Raw genomic sequence first — 16,982 nt, forward strand, 5'->3', positions numbered from 1 at the left:
CATGGCAAGAGTGTACATATGGGGTTTCTCTCTGCCTTTGTGGAGTTTATGGAGACTCTGATACATAAGCCAAACATGCTTAAGACACACACCCCTACAATAGTGGGCATCTTGTCTCTATCTAGGGCATGTATCACAGATTTCTAAACTGCATCTATAGTGTACAGCTGCTAATAATACCTGACATGGCCTTCAGCGTGGCCCCTGGGGTGCCCTGAGTTCTTTACAAAGGGCTTCCTTTTCAACCTTCAGGAAGCTTCTTTTCTTCCTTTGGAAGATGGGAAAGGGCAAGGGCCCTTGGTTCCATTTCCTGGATAAGGAAATGAAGCTTCGCAGTAGATTAGCAAGCCAGAGCTGGAAAGAACCAAGTACTCTCCTTCATCCCATCGACTCTCAGGAGTGTTTTATACTTGATTTGGGGATGTTTTGAGGGTGCACATGGAGAGAGGGTTGCAGCAGTCATCAGGGGGAGATGGTTGGAAGGAGACCTGGCAAGCAGAACTTGGGACCTCTCACTGGGGCAGAATGAGTGCCTTCAAACAGGTGAATTCCCTGCGATGCCAGGCCCACAGGGTTGAGTTTCCACAAGGAGCTGGAGCCCACTGCTCTCCCCTTCCTCACCTTCCTCCTCCCTTGGCCACCAGCCAGATATCTTGGGGCACTCCAAGGAGGCCTCATCCTGTTCAGCCCTTTTGGGGACATCAGAACCACCCTCTAGGCCAACAACGTAGTGATTCCAGCCCAATAGCCTAATGGGGTCTGGGAGGATGGGTTGGGGAAGGACTTGGTTGTTCTCCAAGATCAGGAACATTCCTACCACATCCCCAGTTTCCCTTAGCAATGCACAGTGGGTCTGTCAGCCATGACTTTCTCACTCTTTCCAAGGCTACTTGTGTTTTCATCCTATTTCACCTCTTGGGGCTAATGACTTCCTCAGGTTTTCAATATACTAGATAGAGTAGCGTTTCTCTACTAGCTGCCGTAGCAGGAAGAGCACTGAGCTGGGAGTCCAACAGATCTAGGTTCAAATCCCACCCCTGTCACGTACTAGCTGAGTGAGTACAGGAAATTTTCATCCCTTCTCTGAGACTCAGTTTCTTCAACTGTAAAATGGGGTTATCGATACCTCTTCTTCCTGCCTTGCATGGCTGCTGTGAGGAGAAAATGAGATCCTTAACATAAAAGCACCTTGAACAAAAGCACAAACTTGGGTGCTGATGCAGAGTCATATTTGCTTTAGCTGAATCTCCTTCTAGCTCTTAGGGGGCTATTGGTTCTAGAATTCTCAGATCTGGTGAATAAGGCTGTGTTCCCTTGCTCCATCTCTGCATAATTTTATACACTCTAGTCACATCCCTTCCCAGCCTTCATCTTTCTAGACTAAAGAGTCTGCATTTGTTTAATCTATCTTCATATGGCAGCCCCCTCCACCCTCCCCCATCCTCTTGATTATAGAGTGGCCCTTCTCTGGATCATCTCCAGCTCCATTATGTCATTCTGGAAGCACTAAGACCAAACCTGCACAAATGTGTGTGTGTCTGTGTCTGTGTCTGTGTGTGTGTTCTCAGCTCTGAACCTCTTACTCTGCCCCCTCCCCAATTATAAATCCTAGAACAGGGTGCTTGCCCAAGACCCTCTCTCCAAACTACAGAGAAGACCGGTCGGCCCCAGGTTGTAGCCTCCCCCTCTTTCTCTACGCAGTCCTGGCCCCAAGGGGCTAAAACGGCTCCCTGTCTGGCTTGGGAGGCTGGGAGGTGGATAACTAGGATGGGGGGGCCGAGGGGGAGGGAGGAGGGGGGTCTTGCGCAAGCGCACGTCGCTGCTCGGACCGCCAATGCTGCTGCCTCCCGGAGCAGAGGGGGGCAGGAGAGGAGGGAGGGAGAAGAGGGGAAGGGAGGAGGAGGCGGCACTTGGGCTGCAGCTCGCAACCAGAGGCAGTCTCTCTCAGCTCTCGGGAGGGACGGGGAGCGCAGCCGCGGAGTAGGATGCTCTGCGGGGCGCCCTGAGCCTGGGGCGCGTGAAGCAGCTTCGGGGGCCGGGGCCACAGGGCAGCTTTCACCATGCATCAGTCCCTGACTCAGCAGCGGTCCAGCGACATGTCCCTGCCGGATTCCATGGGTAAGTCTAGCCGCCCTGCCTAGGGGCGGCGGCGGCAAGGGGTGAGTGCGCTGCCCCCTGGACTGCGAGCGCCCCGGCTGCCCCGAGAGCCAGGGAGCGGGAAGCGGGGCGAGGGAGGGGGGTCCGCGCGCCCCAGCGTCAGGGTCCCGGACCCGAGCCCCAGGGGAGCGGCCCGGCGGAGGCGGGGACGACGCGCGGAGATGCGAGCGCCCAGCTTGCGTCGGAGTATCCCTGCCCCGGAGTGCGGGTGTGTGCGTGTTTGTGTGCGTGTGCCGACAGTCTTGCAGCCGGTGGTAAATCCCAGCTGTCTGGGGATCAAAACACTTCCCTGCAACCTGCGCCTTCGCTTTCCATTAGACGCTCCCTCTTTGCAAAGTCCCCGTCACTTCTAAGAGCTCACGACTAACGAGAATTAGAAGAAGCAGGGTCCTCGCCCCCTCCCAACTCTGTCGAAGCTGCCCTGAAATTCAGAGCTGCGGTGGGGGAGGCCTGACTTGCACCTCGCTGATGGGGGGGTTTGCGCAACCCTGGGGGATGGGCGGCGGGGGGTGGGGAGAAGAAAAGGGGGGCTGGCAGGAGGGGAATTCCTGAGGAATCACTCAAGACCGCCCAGCCCTGCCGTCTGCAGCGGCAGGATCAACATTCCTTGAATTCGATTCCTATTTTGCTCCAAATGCCCGGAATTGTGCGTGAGTGTGAAAAAAGAGGGGGGACGACGAGTGAGAGCGCGAGAAAGAAAGCGAGCGCGAACCCGCGCGTCTTCTGAAGTCGCGCTTTTCCTCTCAGGGTGGAAGGGAGAGGGAGGGGGGGGAACCCACTAGCCTGATTTGGTTCAACACCTTTCCTCATGAAAAGTGGGGGACAGCTGCCTCCAGGCACCAACCTGGCTGCCCCTAGAAGCTGCTTTTTGGTAGTTACAAACAAACAAAAACCCCAGTCCCACTCAGCGGTTAGGCACCTTCCCAAGTACTATGATTTCACTGGGCGGAGAAATTAATTTGGAGCCCAGGAGAGCGGGAGGGGATTGTCAAACCATGATCCCACCTAACCTTAAAATTCGCCTCGGATACACTTTAACCAAATCGAACTCTCTCTTTCCAACATACTTTACATTCTGCAAAATCCCTCCGTCCCGAATTCTTGCCATACAGTCGGCTCAGGTCTTCTCCGAAGAATTTGCGGGAACATCGAGGGGAGGGGGCGGGGAGGGGGCTGAAACCCCTACGTGAGCTCCCTACTGCCTGCAAAAGACCTCGTCTCAACAGAAGTCGTTCACCGGAGGGGCCCCAGAAAGTGTTATCTCCTGGATGGTGGAAAGATCCGTATTTCCAGTGGTTTTGCATATTCAGTATAAGAATTTGCTCTTTTTTTATTTTTAAGGGCGTAGTTATTTGCAACGTGGTACAAATGAGGCCAAGGACTCGGGTCCGAATCCAGAACCCAGCAGTACCAGCCCCCCCAGCTCTCTCTCCCCAACACACGCGCACACACACACACACACACACGCACACACGCGCACAAGCACACGCACACAGAATGCACTCCTCACCTTGGCCAGCTGTGGCGCCAACGCAGCCCTGGCTCCCCGACGCCAGGCCAGTGCGCGAGGGAGGGCTGGGTGGAAGAATGCGAGGTTTCGGCCGCGCGCATCCCCGCAGTGGGCCACAACCGCCTGCAAACCCGGCCGCCCGCGCCCGCCCGTCTACCCGTGCGGGAGTGGGCAGGTTAGGGACCCCGGGCGTAGAGCGTTGCTCCTTGGCACCCTGCTCTGTGGGTTGGGGAACGAGATGAAGAGAGCTCTTTCTTGGGCTCCCAGGGGCCCTCAGCCAATCATGCGTTTCCCGAAAGATCTGCGCAACAAGAAGATGAGTGGGTTTCGCCCAGCCCAGACTCGACACTGAGGGGAAAGAATCAGAGATCCCGTATGGACGCGCGAGCCCTCTCCACGCAGCCCGCTTCGTAAAGTGCGCAGACCGAGGGCACTAGCAAATTCCCCAGTCGAGTGGTAACCCTGGGTTTCCAGAGTTTGGACAGGGGAGTCTCCCCGGAGTTCCCTGGCGCTGGTCCCGCACAGCCCGGGCCTGAAACAGCGTCTAGGCTACTTAGGAGCTACGCCCACTTAACTCAGCCCTGGCAATGCCTCCTTCCCTTGCATGGGGGGGAAGGGAAGTGGAGGTGGGTGGGTTTAGTATTTCAGCCTCCAAGGGCAGCATTTCTGAGGGGATTCCCTCTACTGGCAGGACACAACCGCAGCCAAAACAATAAAATATAAAACACACGGACACACACTGCACCAAGGTGCCTGCACTCTACTCTTGCTGGCTGGCTGGGGCGGAGCAGGCGCGTGGCTGGTAATTTGACTCCGGCGCCCCTTCATCCCCTCCCAGCTACCCCCATCTCCCTTTTGGCAACACCGCCCCCAGGCGCTAAGGCACCTCTACTACAGCGGGGCTCTCCTTCCCTTGCAAATAACATATTTGTGATTCACCGGTGGCCTTGGATGTCTCCGGTCAAAGAATTGCCCAAAGGGGGGATTTCAGCACCTTTAAGGAAATGTTTGGGAGACTGGCAGAGCCTTGAGGCTCTTGTGTGGGCAGCCACCTGTTTCCACCGATGCTCAAGGCTGGGACTTCTGGGAGCCTCCCTGTATGGCAAAGCTGACTCAGGTAAGCAAATCCGAATCGGTTCAAAGATCAGCCCGAAGAATTAGCCAGTCAGCAACAACATAGTGCACAGGACAGGATACTGGGCCTCCATCCTTGCTGCACTCTGACGGAGATTACACACCCTATAATCAAGGGGTGGAATCAAGAACAGGTACTAGGTGAAAAAACAAGTGAGCAGAGACAATCATCCTACCTTCTGGCAACCCACACCTTGGTTCCCGTCAGATACGTAATCCTGGAACTGGTGGACATCATATGGGTGGTGGCCCAGACCCACAATTACAACTGTACTTGTAGCAGTTATAATTAATATACTTACTGAGTGACGTATCTAGGAACTCAGGGACATGAAATAATGAGTGATTAGAGTGAGCTTGATCAAGAAAAACTTCTCGGAGGAGGTGAATTTTGAGAAGGTTTCAGAAGAAGGGAGGGACTCAGATTCAAAGACCGCAGTGCAGGTGGGGCTCTGACCAGGGAGGGGACTCGGAGGAGGGAGAAGCTGGCTGTACTGGGAAGGGTGGAGACAGCAAATAATTGGGCCCTTCTAGAGCAGAGCATCCTGGTCGTCACGAATCTGGGGTGGAGGAGGGGCACTGCAGAGAGGGAGGGCTGCAGTAGTTCTGCAGGGAGGCTGCTGGGGGCGGAGGGGGGCAGGCAGTGCCAGTAATGGGATTCAGACTCTCCCACTGCTGTTGGTTGCAGGGCTGGTTGTTTTTGTCTAAACAGAGAGATACTGGGCGCCAAGTAGACAGGCTAGTGAGAGCCACTGGGGTTGCGACACTAGTTGGCCAGAAAGCTTTTAGATCTGGGGAGCCCTTGGGTGTACCCTATTTTAAAAAACCAATTCTATGAGCGTAGCCCATATTTATTCTCACAGTTCCCCCCTACAGCCTTTTTGATTAGAAAGGAAGCTATTCTGAGATGTTGACTTTTGTTTATTCAACGAGTATTGACTGCTCACTAGGTATCAGACACTGTGATGGGCACTGTTTTCACATACCTGCTGCTTTATTGAAGTACCTTATGGTGTCTGAGGGTTTTTTTATATGTTGATTTACTAAACAAAATCGGAATAAGATGTTCCTGTGTTTACGGGAACATCTAAGGCAGGCCCCAAATTGTACCCTAATAAGAACAGAACTCTACTTCTCCCTTCTTAAATAGAACAACAGCCAGGAAAATGTCCTAAGTAGACACAAAGAGCTGCTTTTTTCCTTTAGAGGACAGGTGCATCTTGCTCTAAGTAGATGTGACTTTTCAGTCAAATTGACACTAAAGATAAATGGAAGGGATGATTCTTCACTTTTCAAAGGGTTTCACCCTGGGGTTCCTTAAAATGGTCAACTCCCCAAGTGCAGCTAGAAGTAATTTCATTTTACACAATTTTAGTCCTTATAAGTGTAAAATAAGGGGTGACTTGGGGGAGGATGTGAGGGGACAGAGAATAGATATTCAACCTAGTGATGGGAGAGTTTTCTTAGGAATTTTATCCCAAACTAATCCTGTCTGGAGGCAAGGCCCCTGTGGAGCTGTAGGATCTCTGCCTGGGTTTCTCAACTGACTGGATTTTCAATTCAGGTTCCAAAGCAGGAAAAAAAAATAGATTTTTCAAATGACACCATGTGGTTTGCTGAGTCACTTTTCTGACCTGGCTCCTGTTCTTTTAAGAGTTAGAGTGATATTTGCAAAGGAGACCCAAGAGCTGTGAATAAGATCAAAAGCCAGTTGGCCGGGAAGGAGCAGGCGAGTGATACTCCGAATTTAGAAAGACTGTATACACACACACACCCACATCTAGTCTCTAAGGTGACATGTTTCCCCTGTGAGGTGTTGAGACACTTTGGTGTGCCACAAAGATACCCTTGTTTCCAGATGTTCCCTCACTCTCTTTAGCCAGTTTGGGGTGGGGGGGGAGGGCTAAGATGGTGTAGAAATGCAGACAGGGGTGGGGGGCGATGTTGGTAAGTTTATGTTATTTAGAGCCCCTCTGTGGAGCCAACTGGCAGATTCACTGAGAACTGGCTATCATCAAATGGACTTAGGGATCCTGGTTTGGAGGCTCATTTAAGGTCCCTCGAAATCTAGAGGAGGGGTAACTAACCTTCAGATAAACAGAAGAAATAAATCCCTGCTCTTCTCCCCCCGCACCCTTCGCAGTCTGTGTTTCCCCGCTCTGCTCCTCTGTTTACCAGCAGTCAGCTCTCCATCTGCATCCCAAATAGCCCTCTCACACAAAGGGCCCTGATGTCACAGGTGTCTCCAGCGGTCCCGTTGTTTTTCCCCCTGGAGGCTGGACTCAGGCCCCCCAGGAGAGGAGCCTCGTTTCCCAACTCACTTTACCTCTCCTCCCAGGGTGCGATATGGCGCTTTAGTCTGTGGGTGCCTCCAAACGCTCAAGCCACTTCTACATTTCGATGTAAAATGGTCTTGGAATAGTACCGTATTAGAAATGACCCTGATGAGTCACGGCCCTCACTTTCGAGGCTGACGTCAGGGGAGAGACCGCCAGCCCCTCCCACCTCCCTTGGAGCCTTGGGCAGGGACCGCACTGGGGGAGACGAGACGGATGGTGGGGCTCACCCAGGGTGGCACTTCTGACGCTCTTCTTCCCTCGAGGAGGGGCCATCTGCTGGGGGCTGCAGAGCCAGCCACAATGCCTCCCTCTCAGCACCATCAGGCCTCCTGGGTCTCCCTGGTTTTCTCGCCTCCCTCCCCCTTCCTTCATCCCCTCTCCCCTCCCTCCCAGTGGTGCAGTCTGGGCGGCTTCAAAGGCAGCTGCTTCCTGAGGCTGCAGCGAGGCCTCCCAGAATGGCGGGGTCCTGCGATCAGTCCCAAGTGGCCTCTTTAGGCCCATAAATGACAGCCAAGCCACCTGAGTGGGCAACCCTGTCATAAGGCTCCCCACTAGAGAACTGGACTCTCACAGCAAGTCCCCCAGTTGCTTATTTTTATGAGAACTCCTAGGTGTAACTCATCCCTGGTATTTCCTGTTGAGAACCCCCTCCAGAAAAAACGCACGCAGAGTGTTGAGCAGTGCTTCATTCCTTAGAAAAAAAAATTAAATTCAAAAGCGAGTCTAGATACCATTTTTCTATCTGACTTAATAAGCCTGTTTTCGAAAAAAAATATTGGTTTGCACTATCATGTCCGATAAGCACTGAGTAGAAGAACGGGTTTCTCATCATTTGTATTTATGTCACCCTCACATAAGCCTAAACGGTGTAAGTTATAATCCTCCCCATCTACCTCCCCCGATACATATCTTTGTGGACTAATGGCCTCCAAACACTTACTTTATTACACACATTTGTTATGTGGCAAATCTTGCCAACACACCATTTTTAAAGTTTATACATGAGGTGGCAAATGTCAGAAATAAATGAAAAAAAAATCCCAGTACCTGGCTTGGTTCTGATATTTACACTGAAAATGAAATTTCATATCTCCATCTTATGAAAAAACCCTCCTTAGTTGCATATTGGCCTTAAAATATTTTCATTTAATATCTCCACAGTACACTTTCCATCTATCATGTACCTTATAATTTGGCTTAAAAAAGAAACACTTCACTAAGTGGGTATGATACATCTTTTATTGAATGCGTTTACTTTTTATGTAACTGGTACAATTTCTTCCGTTGTTTATTTTCAAACTGGAAACATATATATATTATTGTAAACGTAACACCTGATGACTGCAAAAAACTAAAGCTCCATCTCTTCCCCATAATCCCACTCCCCAGAGATAACCCCGGTTACCAGTTGAAGTAGGAAAGGAAAACCTTCCTAGTGATTTGTTTCTGGAAGCCGAAATGAGCAATTTCAGTTTCTCTGTGTGCTTTCAGGAGCCTTTAATCGGAGGAAACGAAACTCCATCTATGTCACCGTGACTTTGCTTATCGTGTCCGTATTAATTCTCACGGTGGGCCTCGCCGCAACCACCAGGACCCAGAATGTGACTGTTGGAGGTTACTACCCGGGAGTTATTGTGAGTATCAAAGGCATAGGTAGGTCTCAGTAGCTTGCTGGCTACAGACATTTGGTTCTACTCTGATGGTTTTCAATTCTGTTTGAGTTTCTGTGTTTGCTCAGATTTCCTCTGGGCTGGTTTAGGAGAGCACTGAACTAAGACTCAGAAGAATCCCAGCGCCATCCCTAACTAGCAGTGTGATCCTGAGCAGGTCGTCTCACTCTTTAGGACTTTGGTTTTCTGGTCTAGGACATGTTACTAATGAGCAATGTTAACCTTAGGCTGAGGTCCTTTCCTCTCTGGGCATCTGCTTTCCTAGATATATAATAGGGGTCATCTGACCTTACCTGAAATCTGAGGACCCTTGCAGCTTGACGGTCTGTGACGCACAGCACTGATCTCCAAAGTCATCCTGCCCTCCTCTCAGGAAAAATATGTGGGATGCTTACTCCTCAAATATGTGTAATTATTCATTTACAAATTATATGCATATTCATAACACATACAAAAATGGAAGTTCAAAAATTAGATGAAAATGAAATACACTTTAATTTTTAATATCTTCATACTAACACTAGCTAAAATTTCAAGGAATGGTATGCACTTCGCATGAAATCTCATTAAAGATAGTGGCTGTAAGTCGTTATTTCAAATAGCTTACTAGATAATTTTGAATATTTTGTGCTTTCTTCTCAGATATGAACAGATTGTCATGAGCATCATTGTTTTTTTCATGTGATCTCACAGTGTGGCTGACAAAGAGCTCACCCTGAGAGTTCCAAGGGTCAGCTCTGTCATTTTCTCGCTGTGTTACATTATTAGGGTCATCTTCAACTCATGGTTTATCAACAGGAGTCTTTCCAAACTCCTTGTCCATTTTCTTGGGACTAGTTTAGTGAAGACTAGATAAGACTATCCGGGCACACGTGGTGGCTGCCCCACCACCAACCCTTTGCTGCTTGGAACCTGCCCTCCTCCAGAACGATAGCTCTTGCCTTGTCACCTGACATTCACACCGAGGGAGGGCGCCAGTGACAGTCTGTTCACTGAATATTTGTAACGCGTAATTTCTTTCTTATTCTTTTAGATAAACAAAAAATAGGAAACAAGAGTTCAAATCGTTTCTTTCCATACTTCAGTGGATTGTTTTACGGATCCCCGGGCTGCATGCAATCCACTCTGGAAAGCGCTGAACTCTTTGCATACAAAACCTCATTTTATATCAAATCATCATGTTGTATATGAAATGAAATGAAATATATACCATTTTGTCTGCCAATTATACCTCAATATAATTGAGGAAAAAAGAAAAGAAAAAGAAAACCAAACCAAAACCTCATTTGGATCTACACACACTGCTATCGAACCCTAAAACCTAACTCTAGAGGTTGGATCGTATTTTGAATATCAACTAAATGACTTCCCAATTGTAACTGCTAGAGAGCGGGAAGGAAGGTTAGGGTGGGTTTTTGTTGTTGTTGTTTACATTTTAGGTTATCAGGGAGGGCAGACGGCTTTGTTGCTGTTGTTTTGTTTCTTTTCTTTTTTACTCTTTTTTTGGAGTGGGGGGTGTTGGAAAGAGAAGCAAAGAAAGGGGAAGGGATTAAAGATGGATGCCTTTGACAAACCAGCGCCGGGAGTGACCAAGCCTGACGCCTGTTGCCTAGGTCACCGATTCCGCAGTCAGCCGTCTCAATAGCCCTAGCGGAGCCGGGGCCTGACACTGGGGCCCAGCTGCTGAAGGCCGCCCGCCCTTCCCGGGAAGTTCCTTCGCAGCTCTTGAGCTGAGCCGAGGGCAGGTGTCCCACAGACACCGTCTGGTGCCCTCTGCTAAGCATGTGATGTGAGAACTCACCCGGTCCACTTCCTGTGGTGAGGCAAGAAAACCAGTCATCAGCAGAATTGGGTTTTATTTTTAAACACAAGAGGGGCGGGGGACAGAGGAAGGGGGGGCTAAGATTGCATTTTGGTGGCTTGGGAAAGCAATTTATAGGGTCTACGTGACTTCGTGGGCTTCAGGTAGCTGCATTTAGTAAAAGGTTTCCGACTGATGAGCAAATGCTCAAGCCAAGATTCAGACTCTCCCTGGGTGAGAGGAAGGTATTTTCCATGTCATTTAAGAGTAGCAACTACTATTCATGAACGGTGCTTCTGAACCTTCTCTGTAGAATATCTGCCTGTGGGTGGCTGGGCTGGAATACATTAACAAAGGAAGGAGGGCGCGTGATTGTTGTTATTGGAGTACCTGACGTTCAGCTAGCACTGGAAGTTGAAGCAGTGGGGGCGTGTGTCTGTGCGTGTGCGTCTGGCTAAGAGCTAATATGGAAATCTTAATAGGAGAGCCAGCCCTAGCAGTGTGCCCTATGGTTTAATCTTAATTTTTTTTGCTTTTATAGTTCCTGTAGATTGTTTCTTTAAAATGGGTTTTAGTTATAGGAAGTGAAGGGGGGAAGACTGCAGATCGAAGAGCAGAAAAATCCATTTGAGTTGATAGGTCAGATCATGTTATAACAAATACAATAAACAACTCATACCTCTGAAACAATAAATGCCTGAGAATCCAGATTTATCCGGGACTGGGGTGCTTTCACTAATTGAATAGTTTGGTTATTAGAGAGGTATTATATAAACTCTAAGCCAGTGGTTTCCCCACCTTGGTGTGTATTTTAATAAACACCCCGGGGAGTCTAATTCAGGTGGATTGGCAACCACCTGGAGAACTAAAACACAATAAATAGAATGGATAAAGAAGATGTGGCACATATATACAATGGAATATTACTCAGCCATAAAAAGAAACGAAATTGAGTTATTTGTAATGAGGTGGATAGACCTAGAGTCTGTCATACAGAGTGAAGTAAGTAAGTCAGAAAGAGAAAGACAAATACCGTATGCAAACACATCTGTATGGAATCTTAAAAAAAAATGTTTCTGAAGAACCTAGGGGCAGGAGAGGAATAAAGACACAGACGTTGAGAATGGACTTGAGGACATGGGGAAGGGGAAGGGTAAGCTGGGACGAAGTGAGAGAGTGGCATGGACATATATACACTACCAAACGTAAAATAGATAGCTAGCGGGAAGCAGCAGCATAGCACAGGGAGATCAGCTCAGTGCTTTGTGACCACCTAGAGGGGTGGGATAGGGAGGGTGGGAGGGAGGGAGATGCGAGAGGGAAGAGAGATGGGAACATATGTATATGTATAACTGATTCACTTTGTTATAAAGCAGAAACTAGCACACCATTGTAAAGCAATTATACTCCAATAAAGATGTAAAAGAAAATACCCACAATAAACAAAGTATGCTTGCAATAAAACCAGAATGAGCAAAATGTGTCATTTTCAGATTCCACACTATCAAATTGGTCAGTTTGAATATAAAGATCATGGTATAGATTTGTGGGAAAATGTCAGGTTATTTGGAACTCTGCTGTTTTAGGACTCTGGTTAAATGTGCACATGAGAATTTAAAATTTTAAAACAAACAAATTAGGGAGCAGTTACTAGATTTAAAGACGACTTAAAGACTACTTACCATACAATTCATTTAAATATTGAGATCTCAGGCATTGAAAAATATAATCGCGTTTGCATAACTCTAAGTCATGCAAAACTTTTCTGAGCCATCTTTATTTTGCCAAACGAGATGCCCTTGTACAGTGAGGTGCATTATGATAGGGTGTTAGCTACTCTACCTGAGCTAGAATGTGGTATCATCATCCTAAGACATGTATGCAACAGGCATCTTTACAGATGTGCTCATCTGTACGGGCTAAAATGTAAAATTAAAAAAAAATTAAAACCAACACAGAAAGACAAACTGGCTTAGGATTTTTACTGTCCTCGAATGTTCAAGACATAGTCCGTTCCAGAAGCGTTCCAGTGAGCTTTCTACTCTGGAGGCCTAAAGAAAACCAAGAGCCTCGGTTGTATGAAGATGGAAAATGCAGGGGAGAGAGCCAGGTCCTTCTCTATAGCTCTCTAACCTTACATCCAGGAGAACAAGGCCTCTACATGTGTTTCCCATGCAACCCGCAAGATGGAGTTGGCCACCTGATCAGTGCTGAAAGCCTTTCACTCTAGAACCTTCTCCACCAGCTGTTATACTGCTAGGGCCCACACCAGCCTGGGTTTTCTTTTAGGAAAGAAACCAGGAGCTTCTGTCCCCTCTCCCAGGCGGGGGAAGGGGGGGGTGTCCAGTTAATTGAAAATTATATCAGAGTTGCCATGGGGTAGTAGGATACAGAGACAACAGGGATCATTCAAAACAGTCAGTAGGTCAGAAACCTCTAGGCCAGCGTGGCTTCAGCTTCACATGTGAAGACTCTTGATAAATCCAAGAAAGTTTTGACTAACTTGAATGTTCAGGAAGTAGAAGGAGGTCTGGATAGTGGGATTTTGTGGTTTATTGTGAATTAGGCAGAAATTTTTTCTACCTCCTGTTGAAAATGTTTCTAAGATACAAGATCATTCTAAGATAAAGTTCCTAGCTTAGTAAGTACATTTCAGAGATGACACTTGAGCCTTGATTTACTAGATAAGACTAACCTTCATTGGCTTCCTGTTGCCTCCTTAGCATTGTCATTCAAAGCTCTCTGAAGATGCCCTTGGCCTGGTCTCCCATACCTTTCTTTTACCAAAATTGTCAATTCACAGTCCCCTGAACATGACTTGGGCTGGAACGTCCTCCCTGTGCTCTCTCTCTCTGTTTATCCAAATGCTCTGTCCTATTCCAACTTAAAGACACAGCTAGGACATTTCTCAGCTACTGGGATCCACAGTGGTGTCTACCATCTTTGAACTCCCTACCGTAGATTCCTTCCACTCATAGTTCTTGGGAAATAGTCACATTCTGCTTTGTGGGATGTTGGGCTATATTCTCATTTAGCTTTGTTTATACAGGTCCACAATCCCTTATCTGAACCCTTGGGTGAGATGTGTTTGCAACTTTAGACTGTTTTGTTTTGTTTTTAATTTCAGAAAGATAATAGACTGCATATATCATATATTATCTAACATCCCAGTGGGGTCTTGAGATATACCCCATAATCAAGCACCTTCATCTTTCTACAATAAACTGTGAATTTTTACACTAAGTAGATAAACATTATAAAATAACCTCACGTCAGTTCAAGGTCAGGTTTTGCCACCAAGTTAGTTACCAAAAACCCTTTTGGTTTTAAGAGCTTTGTTGATTTCAGTATTACAGAAAGGGATTGTGGACCCATTATGTAATTACAGCTCCTCCAGGCCGAGTCTTGTTGGTCTTGGTATCATACCCCACCCCGCTTCCTGGCCTCCATATCACAGGTGTAGCACAGTGCCTACCACAGAGTAGATGTCCAATTAATACTTGTTGAATGATTAATCCATTTGCACCTCAGTCCCAGTGGATGGGAATAGGCATAGATTATAGGGTGCAGCCTAAAAAGAGCTCTTGAAACTGAGTTCTCATGATTTGCCTTTTTTTCTTCTACAAGTGGAGGGCAGCCAAAACAAAGCAAACTGGTTATTTGTTCAGGTAATGGGGAGTCAAGATGGAGTTCCAAAGGTCTGAACATTCCATGATTCCGGGCAGTTCTCGAGCAAGGACCACAGAGCTTACCTTTCGGAGGCCTCAGGAGAGCAAACAGTTGATTAGAAGCAGCTGCCCATTTTCAGGAAATTCTGTTGATTTTTCCTTCTTTACTTTCACCCCCTCAGCTCTTCCTCAAATAGGACTTCTCACTCCATCCTTACAGGGAACTTCTTCCCTGGGGGGCAGAGGTGAAGGTCACTATTCTGCTAACACTGGCCACAAATACAGCAAAGTGTGGCTGGAAGAACACCAGCTGTTAGGGTGTTCTTGAGGGCTCGTCCTGGCCCTGCCGTGAACTTGCTGTAAGAGGGGATGAGCCCATACAATTCTCTAGGCCTCCGTTTTGCTATCTATCAAATGGGAATGATATGAGCTCCACCGAACTCCCTAACATGACTGTGACCAAGGCAAGCGCTTCTTTAAATTCAAATGCTCTTCAAATGTAAGGTAGTTTTAGTGATACTGGTGAGTTAGTTCATAAACCTGTCATCCAGATGAATGAATTCTTCCAGCCAGGACTCAATTGATATTAGTTCCCCACCTGGTGAACTCTACCTGTCTTTGACCCCATTTATCCCCTCTGTGAGATCTGAGAACGACCATGTATATGTATTTAGCAGCCTACCTTATGCAGGTCACGCTACGTACATACCTTATCTCATTTAATCCTCACAGCAGTCCTGTGTGGTCATGACCATTATGATTCCCATTTAATAGATGAGGAAAACGAAGCACAGAGTGGCTAAAGAACTAGCCCCAGGTCACACAGTTTATAAGTAGCAGAGCCAAGGATATAATACAAAATGAATTATTCTCTGCTCCTTCAGCACTTTGTTTCTACCTCGCCTGTGGTCCTTAAGCCACAGTCTGCCTCTCCCTCACTAGACTATGCACTCCTGCAGGGTAGGGGCCATGTCATCTTATTTATCTCCCAAAAGTACTCAGTGAGTGTTAGAAAATGGAATGAGTTGGAGTGGAATAGAAATAGAATGGAAGGAAAGGGGAGGGAACTGGATGAATTAACTGGTTGGCCTGGGATTTCCAGTCCCAGAGCACCTTGTCTTTCCGGCCAATTCCATGAGGCTTCAGGCCACCTCTTCCGGTCACTGCCATCAGAGAGTTATTTGAGAGTGTCAGGAAGAGCGAGTGTCTTTGCTTCCCGTCTTAAGGCAAAGACTGCTGTTGAGGCTCAGAACATTCAGTGAATATCTGTGGAAACTGATGAACCGCTCAGTGAAAGGACTTATTTTCCATGTAAGAAACTGCCCTCTGACTTTCTTTCAGTCTCCACAAATGGCCCAGAGTGTCATAAGCACAGGCTATTCATGGAATTCTTCCTGAAAAATAAAAGCTGTGCAACATATTGGGAGGGGAGATAAGACAGAATACAAAACTCTTATGAAATAGAGCAGATAATGATAGGATTTGCCAGCTCAAATCAGGTTAGAGCTGCCCCAAAGTTAGGTGTCTTTAAAAATAGTAATAATAATCACTAGAACAATAACTCGTATTTACTGAGAACTTACTGTGTGCCAGGCCCTGTGCAAAGTTCTTTGACTGTATTGTCCTGGATAATCCTTATAAAAATCCTATAAGACAGCTACTACTATGGTCCCCATTTTCCAGATAAGGAAACTGAGGTTTAGAGAGGTCAGTCAGTTTGTTCAAGTCGCACAGCCACAAGTGGAAGAGCTGGGGTTAGAAGCCAGGCTAGTCTGATGACCAGGTTTTAATCACTATACCTCATCACAACACATTTTAATTACATTTCAAATAAGACCAGGCGGGAGACAGGTATAGTTTAACCGTTGAGTGAGGATGTTCTCAGTAGAGTCTTGGACGGCATGGGTTACACCTTTATTCTCTTCAGCTTCTATTTCTCAAGAGGGGTTGCTGGCTGAGTGGCCCTGCAGAATGAGTCCTTGGAAATTTGTATTCATTCCTTCCATTCATTCTCTTCTTTCATGCTTAGGTTTCTGAGGCAAGCACCCAGTCCCCCTACACTGCCCCACCAGGCTCCTGCCCAGCCCTTGGGTCCATTAGATTTCCAAGACTTGGTGTAAGGCTTGGGGGCCTCAGACTGAAAGAGATGTCCCTGTGAGCCAAGGTAAGGCGGCAGATGGAAGGCCAGATCCTTAGTGAGGCTCAAGAGAAGTGTAACTACATTGCTGGACTTGTGTTAAGATTTATTGGTCCATTCCCACCACTTTTTACTTCTTCCACTTTCACCCCTGACAGCAGCCATCGGTTAGTGATCATTTTCAGCTGAGAATGGCAGACTCAATCCACTAATGGCAGAACTGAGAGCAAAGTGGAATCTGCTACCCCGAGCCATCATCCCAGCCGCTTAGGCAGGGAAATTGTTTTTCAGGGTTTTACACCGCCATTTCTATTCACCCTTTAATGAATGCTTTCTGTCCATAAATGAAGCAGAGATGGAAGAAGAGGTGAATAAGTGCTAACATAAATGGCAGTGGGTCAACCACAAATACAGGCTTTCAAAAAATAGTTCTTTTTTTTTTTTTAAGTCTAGGTTAAGGTGCTTGCTGATTTCTAAAGTACTTCCTGCGTTTGATTAGCGTGTCTGATGCATCAGAAATCGCTATTTCAAACCTTTATTTTGTAATTCGTGCATCAGGATAGAAG

General features: G+C 47.4%; 1 protein-coding gene across 2 annotated transcripts in view; it reads left to right on the top strand.

Annotated features, from left to right (window-relative positions):
- Nucleotides 1–1,897: 1,897 nt before the first annotated feature.
- TMEM255A (transmembrane protein 255A) overlaps nt 1,898–16,982 on the top strand; it is a 47,481-nt gene continuing 32,396 nt past the window's right edge. The window contains exons 1-2 of one of the 2 annotated variants that reach the window (XM_067722455.1): nt 1,898–2,118; nt 8,632–8,774. In XM_067722455.1, coding sequence (XP_067578556.1) covers nt 2,061–2,118; nt 8,632–8,774 — 201 coding nt within the window. In that variant the 5' untranslated portion in view covers nt 1,898–2,060. The remainder of the gene's footprint in view (nt 2,119–8,631; nt 8,775–16,982) is intronic. The other variant, XM_067722456.1, reaches the window with a different exon arrangement.

Source organism: Pseudorca crassidens, chromosome X, assembly GCF_039906515.1.
Source record: "Pseudorca crassidens isolate mPseCra1 chromosome X, mPseCra1.hap1, whole genome shotgun sequence".
Taxonomy (NCBI): Eukaryota; Metazoa; Chordata; class Mammalia; order Artiodactyla; family Delphinidae; genus Pseudorca; species Pseudorca crassidens.